The following is a 24013-nucleotide window of genomic DNA, read 5'->3' on the forward strand; positions in this document are numbered from 1 at the left end:
ATTCGCCTGCACCACTGCGACATAGACTGCGAACCAGTTCACAGCGGTTCACGAGAAGTCCAGAAACTGTGCAGCTCGATTCCGGAGGTGCAGGCCCACCGAAACACTCGAAACGAATGCAAATAAGGTGCAGACGCGGTTTAGGCGTTATGCTATGTCAGACTAATGTACACGGAGTGCGTAAGTTTGAGAGGTCCTGAACTGCCGGTATGATCGGTTTCTGGGGCGTAAATACACACCACAGCTGCGTAGACACATCAGACGTGCGTAAGCGGGGTTTTAGCGGTGCTCGCGCCCGTGTGCTGCGTCTTCTGCTTCGCACCTGTATGCCTGCACCAAGTCGGCACCGACAGTGGAGCGGGTGCAGCAAAATCATGAACCAGCCCTGCACCTTTCGAAACGAACGTCGTGGTTCCCATAGAGTTTCCTACAAAAATTCCTGTAGGAAACTCTATGGTGGTTCCCAGTGGTTCCGCGGGCGCCATTGCTGCACCGCTGAAACGAATGGCAGGGTGCAGCACCTCGCGAACTGCTTCATGTGGTGCAGGCGAATCGAACCAAGGCGTTGATCGAACGTACTCTTTCTCTCTCGCACCCGCTCTCACTCGCGCCTGCGCACAAACCGTTGGCGATCCCTCAAATGAACGTCTCGTGTTGCGTGTTATTGTTTTGAGACGCGTGCGTGCTTGAACGGATGCCCATCTGTTGGTTGATACGGCGATACGCTGAGTTCTCGACGAGAAGCGACGTCCGGCTTCATTTACTCCTGTTGGCACGCCACCGAAGGCCTTATCACTACTACAGATAGAAGTTCGGACGACTGCGAAGAAAATGGCTCCGCAAGTGATACGCGCCGCGACCTACCTTAGCCCAGGAATCCCTGTAGAGTTCTTTGAGGCCGTGTTAGAGTACCTCGAGCAAAGGCTCCACGTCCACACCACGCTGATTTACGAGTCCCGTTGGTTTGGACCTCCGGCTGACCGGCGCGACCCTTTTGCTCACGGAGACGTCGACATCGCCTTCATGAGCCCCCTGGCTTTCGTCCGCATGCATGATTCCGGCAACGAGCACATCGAACTGCTACCAGTTTCGTCCGTGCACGAGCATCGCAAAGGCAGCGGCGATACGGGCCACTTCGCAGACGTAATTATCAACGCCGACTTGAAGGAGGCCAGCGTTGACTCTTTCGAGAAGCTGCGCGGCTGTCGGTGGGCCTACACCGGCCCAGAGTCCTTCAGCGGCAACCAGATAACGCTTCAGGTGCTCAAGCGACGGGGCGAGACCGCCACGTTTTTCGGCAACAAACTGCGTGCGAAGTCACATCTGGACTCCATCTACATGGTTCTCAACAAACAAGTGGATGCCGCCGCCGTAGACGCGAACTGCTTGGCGTTGTTTTTCGACCGGAATCCGTCCTATAAGGACCAGGTGTTCGTGATCGAGTCGTGGGGGTCGCTTCCCCCGTACCCCATAGTTGTTAGGAAGGCGCTGCCCCAGGAGACGAAGCTGGCTGTTAAGGATGCACTGCTCGAGATGTCAGAGTTCTCTGAAGGCGCTAAGCAGCTCGCCCAGTACAGGGTGAGGCGTTTTGCGCCTATCAGCATGGATCAGTTTCTGACGTTCAAGGAGGACGTGAGGGAAGCGTCGAAGCTCACCTTCGACTCTGTCTACTACTAAAGTACTCGCCTGTAACAGCGTCGCGTCGCGGGACACCTAGTGCCCAAAGACACGGCTCTCTAGAATTGCCGTTCGGTTAGCGTACCTAGTGAAGAAATAGTTTTCTGTGAACTTGTTCTAAGCGGCAGGTATTTCCGAGCCGAATCATCTATCTACAGCCCCATTTAGGCTCTTAATATCGCCGCAGTTAAGGCATGTAAAGAGTGCATTGCTTGCTTAGATGTAGGGGCGGCTCTTCGCCGTTGGCATAGACACTGCAATGGTATTTTCATGCTCAATACGTCATGTTTTAGGTGTTGCTTGGCAAGTCGTATTGTTGGGCATAAGCAAGTGTAGGCTTAGTAAAACCATACTGCAACTTGTTGTGCCCGACATTTCCACGTTGCTCCACTCTATAACCTGCTTGGCAGTGTAGTTTTAAGAAACTTCTTGCAGTGTAACCTTTTCCATGTCGGCTTTTCCCATAGAGTTTCTCACTATAACACCTAGAGGGAAATCTGGCGCCACCGTCTATGGGAGTTCCTTAGGGCGGTGTACCGTCATGGGAACGACGGTATATGGCTCTGCGAGGCTTGTGTTGGCTGATGTTGTAAGAGGCTTTGTCCAAAACGTGGATATGGGTACACAAATAACGCGTTCTTAAAGTAAGATCTTCATAAAATGTTTCCATTCACGCAAATTACATCTTTGCTTACCTACAATGCATGACAAAGGGAAGAAAAGCAAGAACAGACAACAAACTGTTTCAAAGCAAGCGCGAATCTTGTCTGTCCTCCAACTTTAGCGGCCCTCTGATGCTTTTTACGTGTCATAATTGTACATGCAGTAACAAGTTCTCCTAGTTAAACAAAACATGTTTTTGTGTAATAATAAAGCTTAAACAGCTTTTTACGTGCAGTTTTAGTAGACGAATCATTGTGACAAATGGAACGGTGCTTGCCTGGCTCTTCGAGAACAATGCCAATCCGAAGTCACAATATACCGGCATTCCCATGCATATGCCACAGCGCAGCAGTGCCAGATTTCCCTGTAGGTGATATAGCGAGAAACTCTATGGCTTTTCCTATGAATGACATTGAAATCAATTATGCTAAGTTATATATTAGCGTTTTTTAATAGGGTGCTTATTGCTTCAGCTTAAAGCTTCACATGTGCATAGTGTGTGTCTCTTGCTGCAAACAAAAACTATACTCTGCTATGTTGTGCCAGTGAGAGAAGATTCCGGTGGCAATCTGTATAGTTTTCTTTATTAAATATATATAACTTTTTTACAAATTGGGTGTGTCGAGGTCAGTCTGAGAAATACACTATGACCCAAGGAAATTCTTCCAACTTGTGCTAGTGCCATGCACAACATTCCTGGTTGATAAGTTGCACTCACCCACAAATGGATATTTGCAAAAGGTTTGTTGAAACTGTCCCCACACATACAATGTGAAATAAAACATTCACTCCTAACAGAAAAAACAAGAGGGTCCTTCAAGTGATTAGGGAATGTCAGACAGCTTGAAGTGGGGAAAGAATCATTCAGATAAGCTGTGCAGTTACATGCAATGGCAGCCTAGAAGAGTCCTTTGGCCCGAGTTGGACACACGCACAATGTGCTGATAGCCCTTGCTTGCAATTGCGATTAGCGGGCACTTATGTAGCACCCTGCGAGTGTTCACAGCCTCAAAGCTCAGCTAGTTACATGCCTTTGCAACATCAAAAGGCTCGTCATCATTCACATCTCAAACAAATGCAATTTTTACAGGCCTTGCTTTACCTCTCACTTTGACAACATATACAGTGACCACATTAAACAAAGATGCCTTTAAAATTGCACTGGCCAGGGTCCCTAGATAATCGGCAGCCATTCAGACGAACAAACACCACTGTCTGTATCGTTCTATTGACACCACAGCCTGCAAGCACAATATTACAGCCTGATCCATGTTTGAAAGCATTGTTTTGGCTGCAAACACAGTGCTTACTTTATGCAACATGCTTATTTGCAAGGAAAAAATGGTGCCTTGCTTTTCTGCACAACCATCTGAAACTTGAAATGCGAAGACCAGCTCTTATTTGTTACTCCTGTAGTCACCACTACATTCTTGATCCGACTATGACTTGCAAGTGATGCAAATTAACCTAAAAGAGTTTTGGTGCCTCAAAGCAATAATACAGCTGCCGAAGCCCATCAAATAAGATCTTTTTCCAAAACACTTTAGTCCTGATGTGGTCAAATCATAACAAGACAGCAGAGAAGACCTTGTACAGATTGTGCCGACTTCAGACTGGGCAGAAGTGAATACCTTACACCATAACCTGAGAATACTGTCAATATGCACAAAGCAACAAGATTCCCACCGTCCTAGAGTTTTTTGCACTGTGTTGATTTAATTACATGTCCATAGTGTTTTAGCAGAGCCAGCCACATGTCAGTTGGAAATTAAGACAAGGCATAACTAAGAGGGAAAGCCCCATTTGAGGCACAGGAGTCTGTGTGCTTCACATGAAGCTTCTTGCAGATGCAACTCAATGTTATTACACACTCCTATGTACAAACTGCGTAAGCAACAAACATTTATGCTAGCAACAACAAAAAACCGTAAAGCACAACAAAATAAAAAGGAGCTGCTGCCATAAAGAAATAAAAAGTTTGTTGAAGTGGCTAGGTGGAGAGGTGCACAGAAAAGGAAATTGTACATTATCTCTTTCCACCATATTTGTATATTGAAAAATAAAGAACACTCGGACAGCTGAAAAGAAGGCGCAAATGTGCACAAGCAATGACAAACGAGGGAAGGTGGGGAGGTGAGCGCGGTCTCTTTGTCTAGCAGTCCTTTTACATTTCCGTATCATCTGGCACACTGTTGTTCGCAGTCCACACACGGCATCAATCTCTACAACTGCGCACCTCACTGCCCAGAAGAGTGGCACACAGCCCAAGCTCAACTGACTGCCACCTTGCCGCGTGGTGCCGACATCACTTTTTGGCCCTTGGAGAGCCGCCGGTGGTAGCTCTGGGCCATCGAGTTGACGATGGAGAGGACAAAGTAGACAATCATGCACAAGACCAGCTTCTCGAAGAGCCAAGCCAGCAGTGAACTCTCCTACAAGGATTGAGTGCAGGCAAACACATCAGTATGAAATAAGTCAAACAAGAAGCAAATATATTTTAGACCCTTTTAATGTTTACACACACACGCACAAAGTTCCTAGAAGAACTTGTAGCTAAGCTAGTTGGTAATTCATCTTAGTAAGTTGCTTAGAGTGCAAAAGAACACACTTGTATGTACACACATGTATTGCGGGGTGTTTGTGTGACTGCATACATGCGAGTGTGTTCTTGTGTGCTCTGAAGCAACTTGCGAAAACAAGTCCCTGAGGACTTTCGGTAGTGCCCTCTTGAACAGCCCGCTAAATTAAGCCGGTAGTGAAGACAATGGAAGCTTTAATGGCCTGCAAATGTATGACTCTCTAGCTGGCACCAATTTTACTATGCGGTTAGAACATTGATAAGTTTACTCTGAAATGCACAAGAGGGCTACATACATGAGCTCGGTGCAAGGGGCTCATTCTTTTAATATTTGAATGCATCAAGATCATAAAGAAGTCGACAGTGGAACAATAATTGGTTGTTGTTGCAAATTTGGCTGCCAAGAACACATGAAAAATGTTTCTGGGGTCACGAACACACTTCTGCCACAGTGTAGATAAAAGGTCTACATCTATAGCAAGGTTGCATGTGACTGACTGAACACGTCGCACAATCATGCCCTAAACGTTTTTGACACTCTGCACAGTATTCTTGGGCAATTTCTAGGATACTTTCATTTTCATGAGACTCGCAAGGCGCAGTGCCAGAAATGCTGTTGGCCATATATGCGAACACGTCTGGCGCCGAGTCTCAAGCAAGTGGAACTTCCTCCGAAAGTGATCGCCCGAATGCCCTAGGTTGAATACTATGCATACACATTACCCATTATTCAAAGCCTATAAATTACTAGTAACATCCAATGCCATTTGTTGGGCGTGTTGGTAAACTGACTTTGAAAGCATATTTAGCGCCAGCCAACAAGGACAGACGACAGTGTTGTCTCCCTTATGTCCTTGTTTGCTGACTCTAAATATGCCTTCAAAAACATCCAATGACTCGAAATAGAGGAAGGGGCATGTAGAATGAACAAACTACAGGTAAAGCCAGCAGACTCGAAGTGGAGAAAGGAAAACCAAGTGGACAAGGACAGTGCTGGGCTAACAGCTAAAACAACTAATAAAAGAAAAAGTGTTCTCTCAGCACCTTGCAGGCGCTGTGCCGACTCAATTTGAACACGTCCTATGTGTGGTCAGCTCACCTAGGTGTTTAGGGAAATGTTGCGACAAGTGATAGAGCTTGATTTCTCAACTGCAGCATGAATACAATTCATAGCCTTGGTGTCCTTACAGACATAAAATGTTTTGTTCACACCTACGATGCATTATCATTTACTTTAGATGCTCTATATTGTTGACTGGTCAATGGCAATTGTCAAAGCACTGCACACATCCTACTGACGAACACATATGGTGTTCGTCAGTATGTGTCAACTGATAGTGGCATCAGGGAAATTTTCATCATAATTAGTCCAAAGTTCATCTTCATTAGCCCAAAAAGGTAGCTAGTAAAATCTGTTCTCCAGCACCTAATCGACACAGGGGACGTGATCCCTACCCGACACTGTCCCTACCGTGTCTCCCTTGCTGAACGTCATGTGATCCAAGGTGAAGGTGACAAAATGCTCACAACAGGCATTATCGAACCTTCTTCCAGTCCAAAGGTGCGCCCTGTGGTGCTAGTCAAAAAGAAAGACTGCACCTGGTGCTTTTGTATTGACTACAGACACTTGAACATCACGCGAAAGGAGCCATTTGGTCTCGACCTCCTCGGCCCATTCCCTACGTCTACTTCAAGGATCAGTGACTCAGTGACTAACGTCACTGATTTCCTGTTTCATGACATCATCTTTCATCATGGGGCCCCTAGGCAATTGCTCACTGACCAAAGCTGCTACTTCCTGTCCCAAGTCATCAATGACCTTCTTTGTTGCTCTTCTGTGAAGCACAAGCTCAGTACTGCATACCACCCGCAGACCAACGGGCTCACCAAGAGGCTGAACCGCACCTTAACTGATATGCTGACGATGTACGAGTCTGATAATCATTGTGACTGCTACAGCACTTTGCCATATGTCACATTCACGTACCACTCATCCCGTCATGACACTGTTGGTTTTCGCCATTTTACCTACTGTTCGGCCACCACTAAGCATTGCCTTTCGACACGCTACTCACTACTGCCTGCTGTTGTACAACATAGCACAGAGTATGCCCGCGATGCTGCCGTGTGATTCCATCTGGCACACCAGATCGCTCGTGAATGACTACTATCCGGCTTGCTATTTATTTCAAAAGGACCTGCAGCCAACGACATCACTGCTTTTCTCTGGGATCTCTTGTACTTCTTTGGACTCCATCTCGTCATGTAGATCTTTCTGAAAAAATTTTGATAAGTTATACCGGACCTTACAAGGTCATATGGCAACTTAGTGACATTAACTATGAGCTTGCACCACTGGACAGTTCTTCACCATTTATCCTGTTATCTCGTGACGTGCACATATCTGGTTGAAACCATACCTTTCTGCCATCTCCTTGTGTAATTACTCTGCACTGAGATGGCACTGCGCTGCCGGGAAGGTCAGATGTTATGAGCCACCTCCTTGGACTAACGAAGAAGACTATTACCCCCAGGACTTTGCATGTGTTCAGCCATCTTGGCCATCTCTGCAAGTAGTCTGTTTATAAATCGCGCTTCGCTTTGATCTGTTTGACACCCCGTCATACTATACTGTGCCACGAGACTACCAGACTATAATTCTTGGCTCTGTGGGACCAACCATCAAGCATTATTGATGCAAATCACCAAATCCAGCCTACATTTATATATTTAATATTTTATTCTGTTGGGCAAATTTTCGGAAAAATGAAAGAATATATACATACTATATATATTGTCCCAAATTCAAAATTTCAAAGCTAAAATAGCCTTGCTAACTAGTTTGCTTCCCATGCCACGTGAACTGAAACAATTGCATTCAGGACAATGCACGCTCACCGAGTGACTAGCTGAATGAAATGACCACAGTGGCTATCCTGGGAGCACAAAGGAAGAATATTTTTTTGTGACACAGAGAGAAAAAGGCAATGGTGCTTAACCTGAGCAACGTGGGAGCCCACTTTGCGGTGCAGTTTGGCCTTTTGCTTGGCCAGAAATTCTTTGAAGGGGGCCTGCAGGTAGCGACCCACATAGGGGATATATCTGCAATGATAAAGACAAAATTTTTACTCTAACATAATAGTGCAAGAAAGGCGTGCCACCTAGAAATACATACAAAGATATATATTTGCATTTGCTACATTCTGATGCACCCTTATATGTAATGTTCACCCTGATTTTCATACATTAACCCTTTCGCTGTCGGACGTTTCTGGCCGTGACGCACCCCCAGTGTCGGCTTGGTTTCAGGGAACGAGCATAACAGGGAATGAACATAGCAATTTATTTTTGATTATGATTGGTATACAAATAACATAGTCAATGCAATATGCACATTTCAGTGTACTGCAGCTGTTTTTAGTAAACATCATCATCATCATCAGCCTGACTATAAAATTCGTTCAACATCCGAATCTGACGATGCGGAACCCTCTTCCTCTCATGCGACCTTGTCCGAGTCCGAATCCGAGCTCGGCTCGTATTCTGAATCGGAATTCAGCCACCGCTCCCATGAGCAGACGAAGGTCCCGCGCGCCGAGCCATCCGAAAGTAACCGCGCGCAGGGTGGATGCGCTTTCAGTCGCCCGCGCAACGGAGAGAAATGGGACGTTGCGTGATCAAGAAGACAGAGGGAGATGGAAAAAGGCTAAACAAAGTTCGAAGGGCTTTACGTTTACTGCTGCAAGTCGGAAGCGAGGGTGCGGCGAGAGAGCGAAAGCAGCAATCGAGTCACCCTTTTCGGAGAGGCAACGGCACGTGCGCCTGAACTTGACGCGCCGTAGCAGGCACACCAACAGAAGAAAAATAAATACCTTCAAACCAGCGGGGAAGGCAGAACTACCCTTGAACCCATAACCACACGCGCGCGACGCATGATCCAGCGAACGCGGAGCCACCGCGCCACTCAGCAAAGAGAAAGTGGGGAGTGGCAGTCGCACCGTACTCCTCAATACATGGACTAACACAGGTCGGGGCGAATATACGAACATGTAGAAAGAGTCAACAGATGGCATGGCCAATCCAGGAGCGCCTGCTTTGCGCTCAGGCGCGAAATTTTGAACGCACGATAGAGAACGTACCGGTACGTCAGTGACACCGTGGGGGGGAAGCGCGATGACGTACCGGTACGTCGGTGACAGCGAAAGGGTTAAAGAATGCACAATGTAATACCCTTGATTGTTCCCTCACTGGATTTTCTTGGTAAGAGAGAAATAGCAATTGGTTCTCACTTGAAAAAAAGAAAATTAATTGTGTCCGGGACAAAGTGGACCGGACATCGCTTGTTGTCACTGTTTGAGACTGGAAGGTGGGACATCACATTGGAGGTAGAGGGCACGGTGTAAGAAGAACAGGTGCTCCGACGGAAATGCGCAGTGCGTTTCACTAATGTTGGGCCGCCACTAGGCGGCGAGCGCGACAAGGAGGCCATAGGGAGCTGCAGGGGGCTGGCGCGCCGGTATCCGGACATTCCCTGGAGACCGTGCTGGGAGCACGCTTCCCAGCCTGAGTTTTTTAGAGTGCCTTTTTTTTAGAGCGACAAACCTTCAGTCACTGTCTTTATGTTACAAAATCTTAAAATGCGATTTATAATTGCCGCGGTGCTTTTTTTACCCTTTCTAAACAAAAGCGTATGGCATCTCTCTCAATGCGGCAGTCACCGTTAAGTCTTTTGCTGAATCCACTAGTAACCCAATTTACTTTCGTCATTTCTGCTTCAATAAGCCGTCGCTACTATTTGTCACAATACCTGGCGTTTCCGTTCTCATTTCACGCAGAGTAGGGTTTCGAGGAGTGCGGCATAGGATTAGTCTGAGTAAATAGAAGTGCCTTCACGTAATAAAGTAAGTTAATTGTCATATATTTCGCTGTTTATACTCAAATAAAGCGTGTTTCACATACAGATTGTATACAGAAGGTCCAAATTCTAGAAGCCACGAATTGAGAGACAGCTAATTCCTTAAAAACCATGCTGCTGTGGAATATATGGTATCAACGTGCGTACTCTTGAATGAATTATTCTAAATGCCGAAAAAATAAATTCAGGGTTTTTGGTTGCCAATACCACACTGATGAAGAAGTACACCGTAGCGGGTGATTCCGGCATTATTTATGCCCGCCTAGGCTTCTTTGATGTGCATCCTAGCTTAGCCATATTTCTCAAATTGGTTCTTTCGGACGTGCCGACGGTTACAAATTTATTGTCCACTGCTTCATTACAGGGTAAACAGCAAAAAAAAAAAAAAATTTGGACAAGAAAGACCAACCGGAAAGCGCTTGTCCCGCCCTCTTTCTTGTCTCATTTTTTTTCCGTGCTATTTCAGCATAATGAAGCCTTACCAACAAGCTCAAGTTCAGACCCTTTTAAATTTTATTGTGTGCCGCTGTCCACGAACTTGTGACGTACGCTGGGTCACAGTGCTTCTCACACCCATACACTCCTGGTTGCAGAACTTGGTGTCCATGTTACAGAGCATCCGACGAACCATGCAATCGACTCTTTTCAGTGAACATGGAAGGAAACTGTCTTTGCACATGCAAGGCCTGCTGTTGCAGTTTGGTGTGAATCACTTCTTGCCTACGATCAGTCTTCACCAGGCAACGTTGCAGCTCGAAACGCAGACCTCCCTTCCCTCTCTTGCGATTCAGACATCTGAATTTTTAAGTGCTTACCAAGAACGATGATAGATTCCTCAATTGTGAAGTGAACATTGGTAAACTAATAGCTTATCATCTGCCCACAGTGCTTCTCAGTGACCACTTCGAAAGATCAACAAATGCCGTCTGCTAGAGCACGCAGCGCGACTGAACTACTGGAGTCATTATCGTCTGTTACAGCGTTTGAGGGATCTTAATGATTATAGTGAAGGGCAGGAAGACTTAAAAAAAAAATAAATTGTTTTAATTTCTTTCCACGCACTTATAGTACAGTTACAATCGCTTACATGTTCAAATTTCCCGATTTTTCAGCCTCCTAATGTGTGCTGCCGTGCAGCGGCGCAGACGTGAAACACCACCAATAGAGACGCGTTTCGCACCAGCGGCCCCCACGTCGTTGGAGCACCTGTTCTTCTTACACCGTGGTAGAGGGGATCTGAAAACCACCCAGTGCAGTTTTGATTTCATACTCAATTATAATGTGCGTGTCATATTTTAGTGAATTGTTCCTGAAAGAAGTCTGTTAGAATAGAGTACCATTACAGTATATTTTAAAGGAGAACATTAGTGCCAAAACGCTATACACAGTGAAGGACAAAGATGTTGGTGGACCTTGTGCCTTGCGCTCGCTTGGTTTTCAACCGAGACTGACCCACTTGAGTGGGACTTGGTTAAGTGCCATGCAGACACTTCCAAAACGAACACCCTTACTACAATATGCAGAACGTCTGGTAGTGTCAACAGCCTAAATGTGGCAGCATAAATATGTCCACCAACAGACCTCACGAAGAAACTGCAGCTAATGTTGCCAGCCACATGGCAATCACACCATCGCAGGCACACACCTGTGCTTGCTCAAGGACAGCTCAGTAGCCAAGCAGTGCATGTTTAGGAGAGGTGCTCAACCTCATCTTGCTTCCCTGCCTTGTCAGTCTTCACGGCTCTTGGCTAGCTAGCTGGCTGACTCAGAAGCCACAGCGCTATGTCTACAAAATTTTCTTTCTCATTTCAGAAAATTTTATGAGTGCCGGAATGCATTCACACATGCATAATCTGTTAAGATTATATCAACCACACAGTGCACGACTGGTTTATCAAACCTCGATATAACGAACCCAGATATAACAAAGTAAATCTGAAATGTTTCTTGCCGATATTGATATGCAGCAAATATATGCTTATAAGAAATACAGAATATAATGAAGGCATTTTCGTGTTGGATACAAGTTTGTTATGACAAGGTTTGACTGTATAGAGGAAAGCCCACTGCACTCATTATGAACAAATGCAAAGAAGTCATGTTCTAGACGTCCAGAGGTTGGAAGCGCCACAAGCACTGCTGCAGCGAAGCTAATAATCATGCCACATGGGCACAGAGAATGACATTCGTTCGTTAGTGCCGAAAGTTCACTAATGACATTTTTTCCGGCAGGGCTGCTACACATCCAAAGTTAACGACATTTGATGGGGTGATATCGATCACAGCAAGTTGAAGTGAAGTGAGTAATTTTAAGGTAATAAATAAAAAATAAATGTGCATTTAGATGTTTACTTTGCGCCTTCATGAATAGCGAATCATAAAAACAAGCATACTATAAGCCATTAGCTTTGGTCAATCCAAGTGAAACCCAAAGCCCAAAATAAAAATGGAGCTTGGCCCCCTCGAAGTCGTTCCAATGCTGACCTGAGTATGTTCACCAAGTACAACTTCTTGCAGGAGCGTCGTAGTTGAAAGTTATGAACAATTTTTCATGGTAGAAATTGTTTAAAATACTTCAATCACATGGCACTGCACAAGCTATGGAGTCGAGGGTATGCATTTCTTAGTCGGAATAATTCTGGTGACCAGATTAGATAACAAATGACAAGGCAAATGGCATTAGGTTTGCCCATGTGGTATCACACAAATGGCATTAAAATTTAAGGCATTAGCAAGTTAATGTCATTTTCTGTGCCTGTGTGCCACAAGTATAAGGTAGGCAGCAAAAATTGACTGAAGTGAAAAGACAATAGCAACTTCTGTATTTGTGCCTGTCTTCCACTTCTTTATGTCCTTCCTTGCCTGTGGTTGCTACATATATCATTAGATCACATCATATACAGTAGAACCTTGTTCATACATTTTGAAACAAAGCAATGTGAGAAAAAGTTTATTTACCAGGAAAATGTACAATCAGATAAATGCGTTATCAAGAATTTCCAGCAAAAAAAGAGTAACGAAGGAAGCAAGTGGACAGAAAGACGCCAGCACATGCCGAGCTGGTGTGACCTAAATGACCCAAGACGCACATTGTCGTTTTTACAGTTTCGACCAACAAGCTTACGTTAATGCTTCTAGAATTCGGCCTAGGTCAGCATTTTGTTCGAACAGGACATATTGGCGGAAAGCTTTGACATGCCCGCTCGGCGAAAATTGTTGCAACACCAGATGCCAATGCGTGTCAATCTGATGGGGCTCGAGTAGCCAGAGACGTCATTTTCCTATTGCACACTGTTTTAAGATGGCGACAGGAAACAAACAAAACTGAGCTGGTGCGCAATGCCGGAAAACGATGCCGCCAGAGGGAAATTGATGCTCACTTCACACTGCCTGCAGCATGGAACAGCAGTGTATTTTGATTATCGCCTATTCAAAGTGTGCAGTACACTTTTAACAACACCACACCACACGTGCTGCACCGCACGGAAGTAATGCATTTGTGCAGTGCCACGGCCGCTGGATTTAAAAAAAAATATGGTGTGGCCTGTCACGTCAGGGGGCCGCAATGGCATCGAATGTGACAACCGTAGTAGCATTCTCAACCACTTGGCTGGGACGAACAGCGCTAGTTGCGAGAGATGGGATGCATCAGGCGACAGCGTTCCACGTTCCCGACACATTTTCTATGCAGATCCCAGAGTGTGAATGAGTGAAAAACTGTCAGCTCTAGGTTCGCTGGTCTTCTGCGGTCTTCAGATGGCTTCGTCCATCTTCTAGCACAACGGTCGGTTGCCCTTAGTCTAGGGCTCCGCTGGATGCTGCTGCCAGTTGTGCTCGCCGAATCAGACCTTCTTGGTTAACCTGGCGATCGCTGGAGAGCACTTCCTCCCATTGCTCCGCACTCGGGTTTGGTATAACGGGTACCATGTCTATCTTCTGGCACGCCCACGTTATGTGATACAGCGTGGGTGTTTCGTGGCATCAGGGGCATTTGTCATTGTATTGTGTGGGATAAATTTTGCTGAGTACGTTTAGGTTCGGGTACAAGCCCGTTTGCAGCTGCCTCCACGCGACAGAGTCCTCTCTGCTAAGGGAGTTGTGCAGTGGTGGATACCGCTTTCTGCAGCCCGTGTAGTAATTTAGTATCGCCGAATAGTCTTGGGGTACAGGTTCGGTCCCCTCGAGGTCGGCTACGTTGGATGCTCGGTAATAAGTGTACCCTGGAGCTATCCTGTCCGCCTCTTGGTTCCCTGCCACTCCCGTGTGTCCCGGCGTCCATACTATTGTATGCCTAATTGGTTCTTCTTTCGTTTGTCGTTGTGTTATGTGGTCTCCGGAGTGGAGTATGCGGAGCGCTCCATACCCTATTCTGCCGCATAGGTAGTTGCGGCACGCCGTTTGCGAGTCTGTAAGGACTGTTAGAGACCGTTTAGACCGATATCCCTCCGCTGCCGCTAGAGCAACGGCCGCTTCTTCAGCCTCGACTATCGTACAGCCTTGTAGTGATGCGCTGGTGATCTCGTGTAGGTTCAAATCAATCACCGTTGCTACCGCGTTGCTGTTGCTCTGCCCCGCTGCTCTGGCGTATGTGGCTGCATCCACATATACAGTCGTTTCTTGGGGTGCTAGTGTCTTTTGTAGGTATTCAGCCCTCGCTTCTCTGCGTGCTTTGTGTAGGTTGGGATCCATGTTCCGGGGTATGGGTGCTACTTTTAGTGTGTTGCAATACTCGTCCGGAATTGTTTCGGTCCTCTGTATCTCTTGAAGTTGATCGGCGCAGCCTAGTTTCTTCAGGAGCTCCCTGCCAGATGGGGTCTGCTGTAGTCTGCGCTGTTGGGAGACTAGTTGCGCCTCTTTCAATTCCTCGAAGGTGTTGTGTAGTCCTAAGGCTAGGAGCTTTTCGGTTGAGGTGTTGTGGGGAAGGTGGAGTGCGGTTTTGTAGGCTTTGCGTAGAATCGCGTCCACCTGTTGTACCTCACTCCAGACAAACAGTCCCGGCTGGTGGCGCCACAGCGGAGGACAGCGTTTGCAATGTACACGACAGGCCGCACGTTTCTTTTATCCAGCAACCATGGCAGTACTTACGTGGAAGCTGCCGTGGGCCCATGGGCGCATACTGCTCTATCATACGTGCTTTGCGCCTTTTCTTGTTCACGTGGGATCTAGTGTCAGGAAAATGTATGATACGTTCAAAGTTTGGCGATGTGCTAAACGTTGGTGTTGAAAGCTCATGCTTTCAGGGAACATATTTGGTCACTTTTTGTGTTCTCGTACATGAACATAGGTGCTGGGAAGACATTCGACACGGGATCGTATCAACAAGGTTCTACTGTAATTTCAAGAAGACGTCGGCTACATGTTATGCCCACGGCTCGTTATTCTCTTGTTAGTATAACCCTCATGATCGAACAAGTCATCGCGAAGGTATTGAAGAAGAACAAGGTGTCCTATAGCAAAGGTTCCTCATTGACAGACAGATGCACAATGCATAGCACATACACCACAGGAGATAAGTTAAAAGTCAACCTGAGCATTTTGAGCAAGAGTTCAACATGGTTCTCGTTGAAGGCAATGATGACAAAGAGCTTCTGGATGTGCATTTTGATGATGGCCTTGCCAATCAGGGTGGCCCCAAAAAAGGTCCAGAAGGGAACCAGGAAGTGTCCACAAGTGATGCCAGCCAGATCAAACAGTGGATTGGGTATCTGCAGTACAACAAGGTTACAAGGAAATGTTAAGACATAGCCTAAACACTAAAAGTAAAAAAAAAAAAAAGCGTATCTCAGGGCCACCCCTGGGCATCTAGGGGGCCACTTCCATGACCCACAAGTGGCAACAACAGAAAATGACAAGCACAATTAGTCATGGACGATGTAAATGTAGGCAGCAACTTGCCAGTAAATGAAAATCATGTCTGCACTGCTGCATTGACTCCAGAAGCAGCAGGCGAGTTTACATCAAGGTTACAGCAAAACATTTAGTTGAACTTTACTGAGGATTGTTTCACTTGTTCATTCTAGTCAAAGAGTACCAACGAAATTAAACAGTGCATGCCACCTCTCACTGTAGTGTAGATAAGATAGGCATGCATGGGACCACATATATATCAATTCTTGCAGAGACTCTCTGTAACACGCACAAGCCGATTACTTTTGTGGAGAGTTCTCATGTCTGACAAAATCAGGCGCAGATATCCTGTGAGCAAACATGCAGTTGCAACCCAGCTGTGAGGAGAGTGGCATGGCACATACGCTCACGTACACACACACAAATGGCACAAGAGTATAATACCAAGCAACGAACATACCGAGGCACAGGCAAGGATACCAAGGAAGCCAACTCTTTCCACTAATTTTTCCACAGCCAGCTTTGCCTTGTCCAGGATAGACTGAAATTGCATGCTCAAAGTTAGGGCTAATCACCGGTGGAGTTGAGGCAATGAAAAAAAGAATGCACCAGTGAATGCTTACCAAGTCTTTAGTCTTCTCTTTCTCTATGAGTTCCTCTAACTCCTCAAGATCCTCAAGGTCTTCATTGCCAGATAACCTCGCTTAAAAATAAAGCCATTGTTTGGCATCATTAGTCTTGGATATCGATGTAGGCACGATGCAACAGGATACTGCAGTCCTTACACAATCTACAGAAACTCACCGGCTCTTGCCATAAAATATGGTGGCAGTTCTCCCAAAGCAGTGCCTGCACCCTGCAAGAAGTAGTTCACATTTAAACACTTTATCTCTCTCTAAAGCACTTTTCAAGAGAATAAGTATCAGATGGCAGTTAGAAAATGTATTTAACGAAAGTTTGAATGAATATTTAAACACTGTGGGAATGCGCGACTCACACGTCTCCTTATGTGTTGTTTTCCCCGCATGTCTCGCGTCTCCTGTAATCCAGCTTCTTCGAATACTTAGTGCCAGCAGCGGTCGGTCTAATCGCAGCGCGTTAAGAGAGATGGCACAAATGTGGCACTGCTAGCGTCATCTAACGGTGGGGTTGGTCTGGCGTTACAGAGAGTAGGCTCTTCCGTTCTGGCGCCGAGTTGGCAAGTGGCGCGGACGTTTCGCGCGTGCACTGAGCCATGCTTCTGCGAGACCATCTCGCGAGGCTTACAACGAAATAGACGAACACGATTGTTCGAACGTGCTAGGTGTGTCTAACATTGGGTGAACATATTCGCTCACTCTCCGGTCGCAGCAAGTTGGACTTCCGCGATTAGTCGCGTGCCCGTCGGCATGTTTTGTACATAGCAACTCGGCTAGCAGGCATTTGTCCATGAAAGGTGCAATAAATGCCCTTGTGATTGTTTGCACTACTGTGTTGTCGTTCCTTTTTCCCAACAGCACAGATGAGAACCCCACATCTGGCTGCCCAACATGAACCTCTTGGAACATTGGACGATGGCTTTGACAGTTTTGCATCGTTCGAGACAACCAAAGTGTGGGCGTAGTGTGGATTTTGATTGCTAGCGAGCGAGTACGGAAGCCTCGTGGGTGGTCTGAATTTCTTCATCGAAGTAGCTTCTTTTATGTCTTTGACTCTGAAGAAGTCACAGCTCTGAGAGCTGGGTGGTTGTGGGCCACGGGTGCTGCCACGGGCTGACTAATATTAAGGCCTGGCACCGGGCTCTCTGACACTGTCTGGGATAGGGGGGCGCCGTCAACTTAGATGCTATGTGCACCGAGCGGGGTAGGACCACCTTGCAGAGCTGGCATCTCCTTGCGACTGCCTGTTTTGCACCCATTTTGGGTATTGCATTTTGAATGCCGGCTGTTGTCAGGGTAGCGAAGCTTCCTGTTGCACGTGGAAGGACACAGCCTGTTGGACTGTTGCGTTAATTTGTTGCACTTTGCTTCCCTCATTCTATTTAGCCTAACACGAATTGAAATTACTCATTTGACTCAAGAAAGAGAGCTCTGTTCACGTGAACTTAGCATCTGAGTAGCTGCCTGATCTTTTGCAAGCTCAATTGAACATCGTAGCATGTGGGCGATGGGCATGCAGATTTCCTCTCCCTTGCATTACGTTAAGTGTTTGCCGAGTGCGTTGAGTGTACACAGCGAGAGTGGAGTCACCCAAGGTTTGCTGTCACCTGCACATCGTTTGCGCTGCTGCCCTAGACTATGGTCGAGCCACCCCGGGCAATGGAAATGCTGAGGCCAGTTCGGCGCAGCGACTCCGGCGACAGCCTGTATCCAGCTCCCAACCCTCGGCGGCAGAGAAAAGAGCCCGCAGACACCAACAGCTACTGCGGCTCTCGCCAGCAGGGCGCGTCGGCGCGAGCGACGCTTGCTCATGCCGACTACTGCATCACCGTTTCCAGAGTCGTGACCTGGAATCATGCCGTCGAGTCTGCAGAGCGTGCTGCTGTGACCAGCGGCGTACCCCAAGGTCAATGTCGGCTCACATGTTATGGACAGCACGTGGAGGTTTCGTCGGCGCGGCCACTACTACATGTACAACCTTTTGTTCGGGAAGCAGGCATTAATGTTAGACAGGTTTCACTAGAATATGTAGTGATTTAAGGTTGAGGGATGTGGGGATACACAACTCTCATGCGTCCCCTTATATGTTTTTTTTTCCCAGCATGTCTCGCGTCTCCTGTAATCTGGCTTCTCTGCATAGCTTAGTGCCGGCGGCGGTCGGTCTGGCTGCAGTGCATTACAAGAGATGGTGCGAGTGTGGCGCTGCTAGTGCCACCTATTGGCAGGATTGGTCGGGTGCGACAGAGAGTAGGCTCTTCCTTTTTGGCTACAGGTCGGCAAGCAGCAAGGATGTGTTGCGCGTGCGCTGATCCATGCTTCTGCGAGGCAGTCTCGCGAGGCCTACACCAGAATAGACGATCACGATTGTTCGAACGTGCCACCGTTCGTGTGACCGTATGCGTAAACGACCAGGCGTTAGTGCCCAGCATGGGGCGAACATATACGCTCGCTATCTGGTCATGGTGAGTCAGACTTCCACAATTTGTCGCACGCCGATCGGCATGTTTTGTGGATAGCAACTCAACTAGTAGGCATTAGTCTATGAAAGGTGCAATAAAAGCCCTTGTAATTGTTTGCACTACTCTGCTGTTTCTTTGTCCCAAAAGCACGGGTGAGAACCCCACAATACACTGAAGACTTATGAACCAGCTTACTTGGATGAGATTGGGGGGCAGGGAGGTTTGACGTTTTCTGAGAGGGGCAAGTGAACAAGGTTGAATATTCTAGTTTGTTTGGTTGGTTTCATGCAAGTGTTGTGTTATTTTCCAACTCATGCTTCCCTTTTGTTTCTTCAGCTTCTGCATGTTTTATCTGTGCTTACAGCATTTCTGTGTCCCGGCAAGGCCTGTTTGTACAATTTCCCGGCACCAACATTCACAATAGAGAACGCAAAGAACGACCTAATACAGTTATGCTTCTTTTTTACAGGTTAATACGTTCCCAGAAAACACGATCTTTCAGCACCAACGTTCAGTACGTAGTCAAACTGCAGTCATATGACACGTTTGCTGGCCACTAGATCCCATTTGAACAAGAAAAGGCGCAAGGCATGCATGATTGGGAGCAGTAGGCGCCCACCACGGCAGCTTCCCCACATTACACGTCTGCCCGTGTCCCGTCAGAACGCCTGTGCTCACTCAGTATTCTCTTACGGTGCCAGCAAATCTTCTCAGAGGTCATCACAAGTCGCATTCACAGCCATTGCCACAACCCTGCTGTGATAAGCATCTTCACCTATGTGTTTCACAGTGTGTGTGTGGTGTAGTGCCATTGGAAACATACCGCAGACTTTTATTATGTGATAACCCAAACGTGCCACCGTTCCTTGCTGCAGGTGGTGTGAAGCGAGTATCCTGTTTTGCTGTGGCAGCATCATGTTTCAGCTTGATTTAATTTCAGTTTCCTGTCGTCGTCCTAAAGCACTACGAAATAGGAAAATGACAAAGCACGTCTGGAGTCACTCAAGCCCTACCGGCTCAACACACGTCGGCATCTTGTGCTGCAACAATTCTCACAGAGTGCACACGTCAGAACTTCCCGCCAAATTGCCTTGCCCGAAAAACTGCTGATCCAGGCCAAACGTGGTGCTCCCACTCTTTTTTTCGTTGACTTGAATTGCGAAGGCTACGATGGAGTGGAGTGAAGCGTGCCCACAATGCTACTACTTCCAATGTTAGCACCTATGACAAGCCAAACCGTCAAACGCGGTTGTCCTCAGCGAGCCACAGTATGCTCAGTCAGCAGGCTCATCAAGGCGCCCTGCAGCGGCCACAGTATCTGCGCTACGTTGCAGACAGCAGCTACATGGAACTGTAGTGCATATGCGCAGCATTTGTTTTGTGCACAACATGGCTTGAGCGTGCTCGCGCTCATATGCTCCAGTCTCGTCGTGCTACGTGGTGCGGGCCAGCTTTGTCCTTCACCAGCTTGACTAATGGACAGTAGCCACATCCAACTAGCGCATTTTGGAGCGATATCAGCTCAATACAAAGCAAAGTCTACTAAGGCGTCTAACTAGGAGCGGCCAGGAGTGAGAGAGTGCTGGCATTCGTGCATGTCATCTGACCTTAAGTTTCATGTGGTTTGAGGCTAGTTAAGAGTTCAAAACTAGTCGAAATCAGCGAGACCTGACGGCTACAACACTGATAAGCAGGGTGGCCGAAGTTTAATTCTTACACAGGCAGCTGCGGCCAAGCATGAGCAGACAATAGTCAGCTTCTTCCAGAAGTATGTAGGAAGGAACGATAGGTTGAAGGCACACTAATCCAAACACCCTTCTTGATTGAGATCAGCTATTGGCCAATAGCAGCTGTGTATGGGAATCTGCCATATTACGAAATAAACCATCCAAAAAAATTGAGGAGCAGGCTTCTGTTGAAAAACTAGCGTCGGAGAAAAAGGTGACTTTTCACTCTGCTTGCGAGCTCCACGCACCATGCAAGACTGCAACATCTGGCTGAGATGTTGGCAGCAGCGTATGCTATCTGCGGAATGTGTTTTTTCACCAAGCCCGAAGGGTGGTTCAGGACCCCTTTAACAAAACTGGAAAGTGTTGTCACTTTGAAGGTTTGTAAACACTACTACAAATTGCTACACACCATCACACAGCAAAAAGCTGTGTTCAGAGATACAGTAAAACCACGTTAAACCGTAGTTGGCCAGAGCTCGGAAAAAGTACGTACTAAACGGTAGTACTGTTTAACCAAAATAGCATGAGATCGCCCATGTACCTGTCGAAAACGGAACTGAGAGCGAGTGCCATGAAAGGGGGAAAAAACATGCAGTATTTATTCACTGCGCGACAAAATTGCTATTTTCTTTGATGCCGCGGCGGCCTAGCACGACGACAGCGGCCTCAAACTTACTGAAGCTGCGTGCCAGCTTTTCAGGCAGCCCCCTCTTCTCGGCAAACACTCGCATGGCAGATTTCTCGTTGGCGTTACGTATGCTCCGTGCACGCGCGTAGTAGTACTGCAGAAGTCCCAGGGTGCCTTTTTCATTGCCGGGCACCGGAGTTTGAAATAGAGTTACGTTATCGCGCCCCTGTTCTTGTCGCGACGATTGCATTCATGAGGCTGACATAACGCACAGCTTCGGCCACTGGGCCTCTTCGATTTTTGGAGTTCTGGCAGCCCGCTGGCAGCTAGATGGCAGCCAGCTAGTTCCGGTTCCGATAGGAAGTCACGTGGGCTGGGATACCAAGACAACTCAAACCTGCCTGAAGTTTGCAAAATGGAACACTGGGACAGCTGGCTGAAGGTAAACATGCTACCAGCATGGCAGTGCCCAGTGGGGCCGGCGCGCGCTCGGCGTAGTCGGCTAATTTATGCGTTGCCAGCTTGAAAATATATAGTTGCATTCACGGATACGATCACTTTCGCGCGACTCGGCGCAGGATGCGCACTGGGCCAACCTCACCTTGCGCAGCGCAACAGATGGCCACCGACGCGGCGCATGACAAGACACGAGATGGCGCGTAAGTGATTGTATACTCGAAAGCAATATCTCGAGGATCCCTGCTCGCAGCGATCATGTCCCCCACTGGCGACATTGATGAGTTGGTGCTGTGTCATCACAAGACATGAAAAAGCAGGTTATCGGGTACATCTCATATGCATAAAATTTCGTGCCAACCTACTTGGGCTTCGATTTCAGAAAGTTTGTTGTGGCTGATTGTGCTTCTCATTTCGACCCTAAGGAGCTGGGGACGCGGCTGACGCATGAAAATGCACGCCGCCTGTGACCAGCGAAACGTTTCACACATTGGTCGCGATCATGAGAGCAATAAGCCAATGTACGTGTGTCTAATGTACCGAATGCAATCAGTGCATTCTTAAATCAACGGCCTGCAGTCGAACACATATCAGTTTCAAGTTGCCACCGAAGCATACGACGGAGAGATGGAGCGAACACGAGCCAGCTGCAAAGCCTTCGCTAACTGCAGGAAAAGGAGATATATACATACGCCAGATATGTGAAAAGGAAGACCACTAGAGAAAGACTAAACCAAAATGTACCGCAATGTATGAATAAGCGTCTACAACTTGCGTGGAACACGATGCAGATAACATGCACGCATAAGAGCGCAGCGTGCTGACCGCCGCCGGGAAGAAGCCTTCAGGGGACACACACACATACACACATGAAAGCTTCAAACGGTACACCACTGCTCGTATCACACCGCTTCGCAATGCAGAATGGAGCTTGAGCACCTAGAAAGATAACGCTAGAAGTAAGGAAATCCGAAGATGACCGTAGACAGTTGGCTGAGCGAGGCAAATTTAAGTCCTCAAGCGCCCGCGTTGCAATCTGTGATGTCCCCGCAAAGATGGCGGCGAGCGCCCATCGCCTCTTTTAGTTGTGTGCTAGCCAGCGAACTTCCAGAGAGCAGCCAGACCAAAATCGTCCTGGCAGGTTCTGGCAGCCCACGGGTAGCCAGAACCGTCCAGCGTGAGCAAAATGAACACCCGGCGGAAGTGCGTAGCGCGGTGGGCGGAGCAACCAGAGAAAAACGAAGACACTCTAGCTAGCTCTGGCAGCCCGCGGGTAGCCAGAAGTGGAAAATCGAAAAAGCCGACTGTCGGGCCTGAATCGCCCATGCTGTCGCTTTCCGTGTCGTCCTCATCACTGTCGATAGTCGACACTTTGGCAACAACAGAGGCAACGAGGACGAAAAGTCGAACCTCGTAGCCGACATCTATTCGCGGTCGCAGCAGCGCTGCCGAGCAACTCTTTCGCATTCCAAATGCCACACACCGTAGTCAACAGCAGATCCCTGTCGCGTGCCAGCGCCGGCTTCTTCGTGTCACGTTCGATAGCACAGACGGTGCCTAATTTTTCTTCTATGCTGAGCACCCGGCGTCTTTTTTATCCGAGCTTCGGCATGACGCGAGCCCTCACTAGCACGACGCCACAACGCTCTCTGGCACGGCGTCGAAATGATGTTGATGTTAATGTGGCTTCACGTGCAAACGCACAGGGCGCTTGGAGGCCATTGTTCCGATCTCTGAGGCTTGTTGTTCTCCCGGGCCGCCTGATGGAGAAGACGCACCGCCTTGTTTGCTTGACGAAAACTGCAAACGCTATGTTTTAACCAATGCATACGCAATAAGCTGGTACGGTTTATGTGGATACAAAACACATTATGTTCAATGGCCGCTGAGTCGAGGATTTGACTTTAGTACTACTTTTAAAAAGAAACTACTGTTTAAGCGGGTATGGTTTAACGAGGTTTTACTGTAGTAGGAAGTAAATCAGGTTCAAATGAATTCCTTTAAAACTGGAACAACAGAAAGTTGAGCTAGTTGGTAAGAATTCATGTTAGAAAAAACTTAAGAGTGCAGACACGGACATAAGAAAGATACGGACAACACAAACGCCGTCTGCATTTTCCGTTTTTCTCTTATTGTGCCTGTCTGCACACCTTTCTTCTAACACGACTAACCTACAGAACTGGTTTCGAGTGCGAAATTGAGCTTTACTCAAGGGCAAAGGACTTCAAATGCAATGACCTGCATTCTTCCATTGAAAATATTTTAAAAAGCTTTTGCACGCTTACGATTTGCTCAAATTGCACAGCAAGACCATGTTTCATGGTCCGGATAATTCAACGCACTTTGCACCACTCCTTGCCCAATTTGTCAAGTAAATATAGTGAAGTTGCCCCTACCTGCACGTTTCTTGGTGTCCACATCA

The 24013-nt window shown here is 47.3% G+C and overlaps 2 protein-coding genes across 8 annotated transcripts in view; one reads left to right on the plus strand and one right to left on the minus strand.

Moving 5' to 3' along the window:
• Window positions 1-639: 639 nt before the first annotated feature.
• Window positions 640-2952, plus strand: LOC126519388 (uncharacterized). The gene has a single exon (XM_050168967.3). The coding sequence runs from the start codon at window positions 832-834 to the stop codon at window positions 1675-1677; it is 846 nt and encodes a 281-aa protein (XP_050024924.1). The 5' UTR covers window positions 640-831; the 3' UTR covers window positions 1678-2952.
• The window catches only part of Tango5 (Transport and Golgi organization 5), a 39909-nt gene continuing 18800 nt past the window's right edge, over window positions 2905-24013 (minus strand). For 6 of the 7 annotated variants that reach the window (XM_050168931.3, XM_055065521.2, XM_050168947.3 and 3 more), the window contains 6 exons: window positions 16485-16536; window positions 16304-16383; window positions 16141-16221; window positions 15360-15538; window positions 7918-8020; window positions 2905-4772 (listed from right to left, as the gene is read on the minus strand). In XM_050168931.3, coding sequence (XP_050024888.2) covers window positions 4611-4772; window positions 7918-8020; window positions 15360-15538; window positions 16141-16221; window positions 16304-16383; window positions 16485-16536 — 657 coding nt within the window. In that variant the 3' untranslated portion in view covers window positions 2905-4610. Of the gene's footprint in view, window positions 4773-7917; window positions 8021-9131; window positions 11070-15359; window positions 15539-16140; window positions 16222-16303; window positions 16384-16484; window positions 16537-24013 lie in introns of those variants that run through there. The other variant, XM_055065523.2, reaches the window with a different exon arrangement.

This window comes from Dermacentor andersoni, chromosome 3, assembly GCF_023375885.2.
Source record: "Dermacentor andersoni chromosome 3, qqDerAnde1_hic_scaffold, whole genome shotgun sequence".
Lineage (NCBI taxonomy): Eukaryota > Metazoa > Arthropoda > Arachnida > Ixodida > Ixodidae > Dermacentor > Dermacentor andersoni.

Coding starts and splice junctions, on each gene's coding strand:
- LOC126519388 (XM_050168967.3), top strand. CDS start 832: ATGGCTCCGCAAGTGATACGCGCCGCGACCTACCTTAGCCCAGGAATC.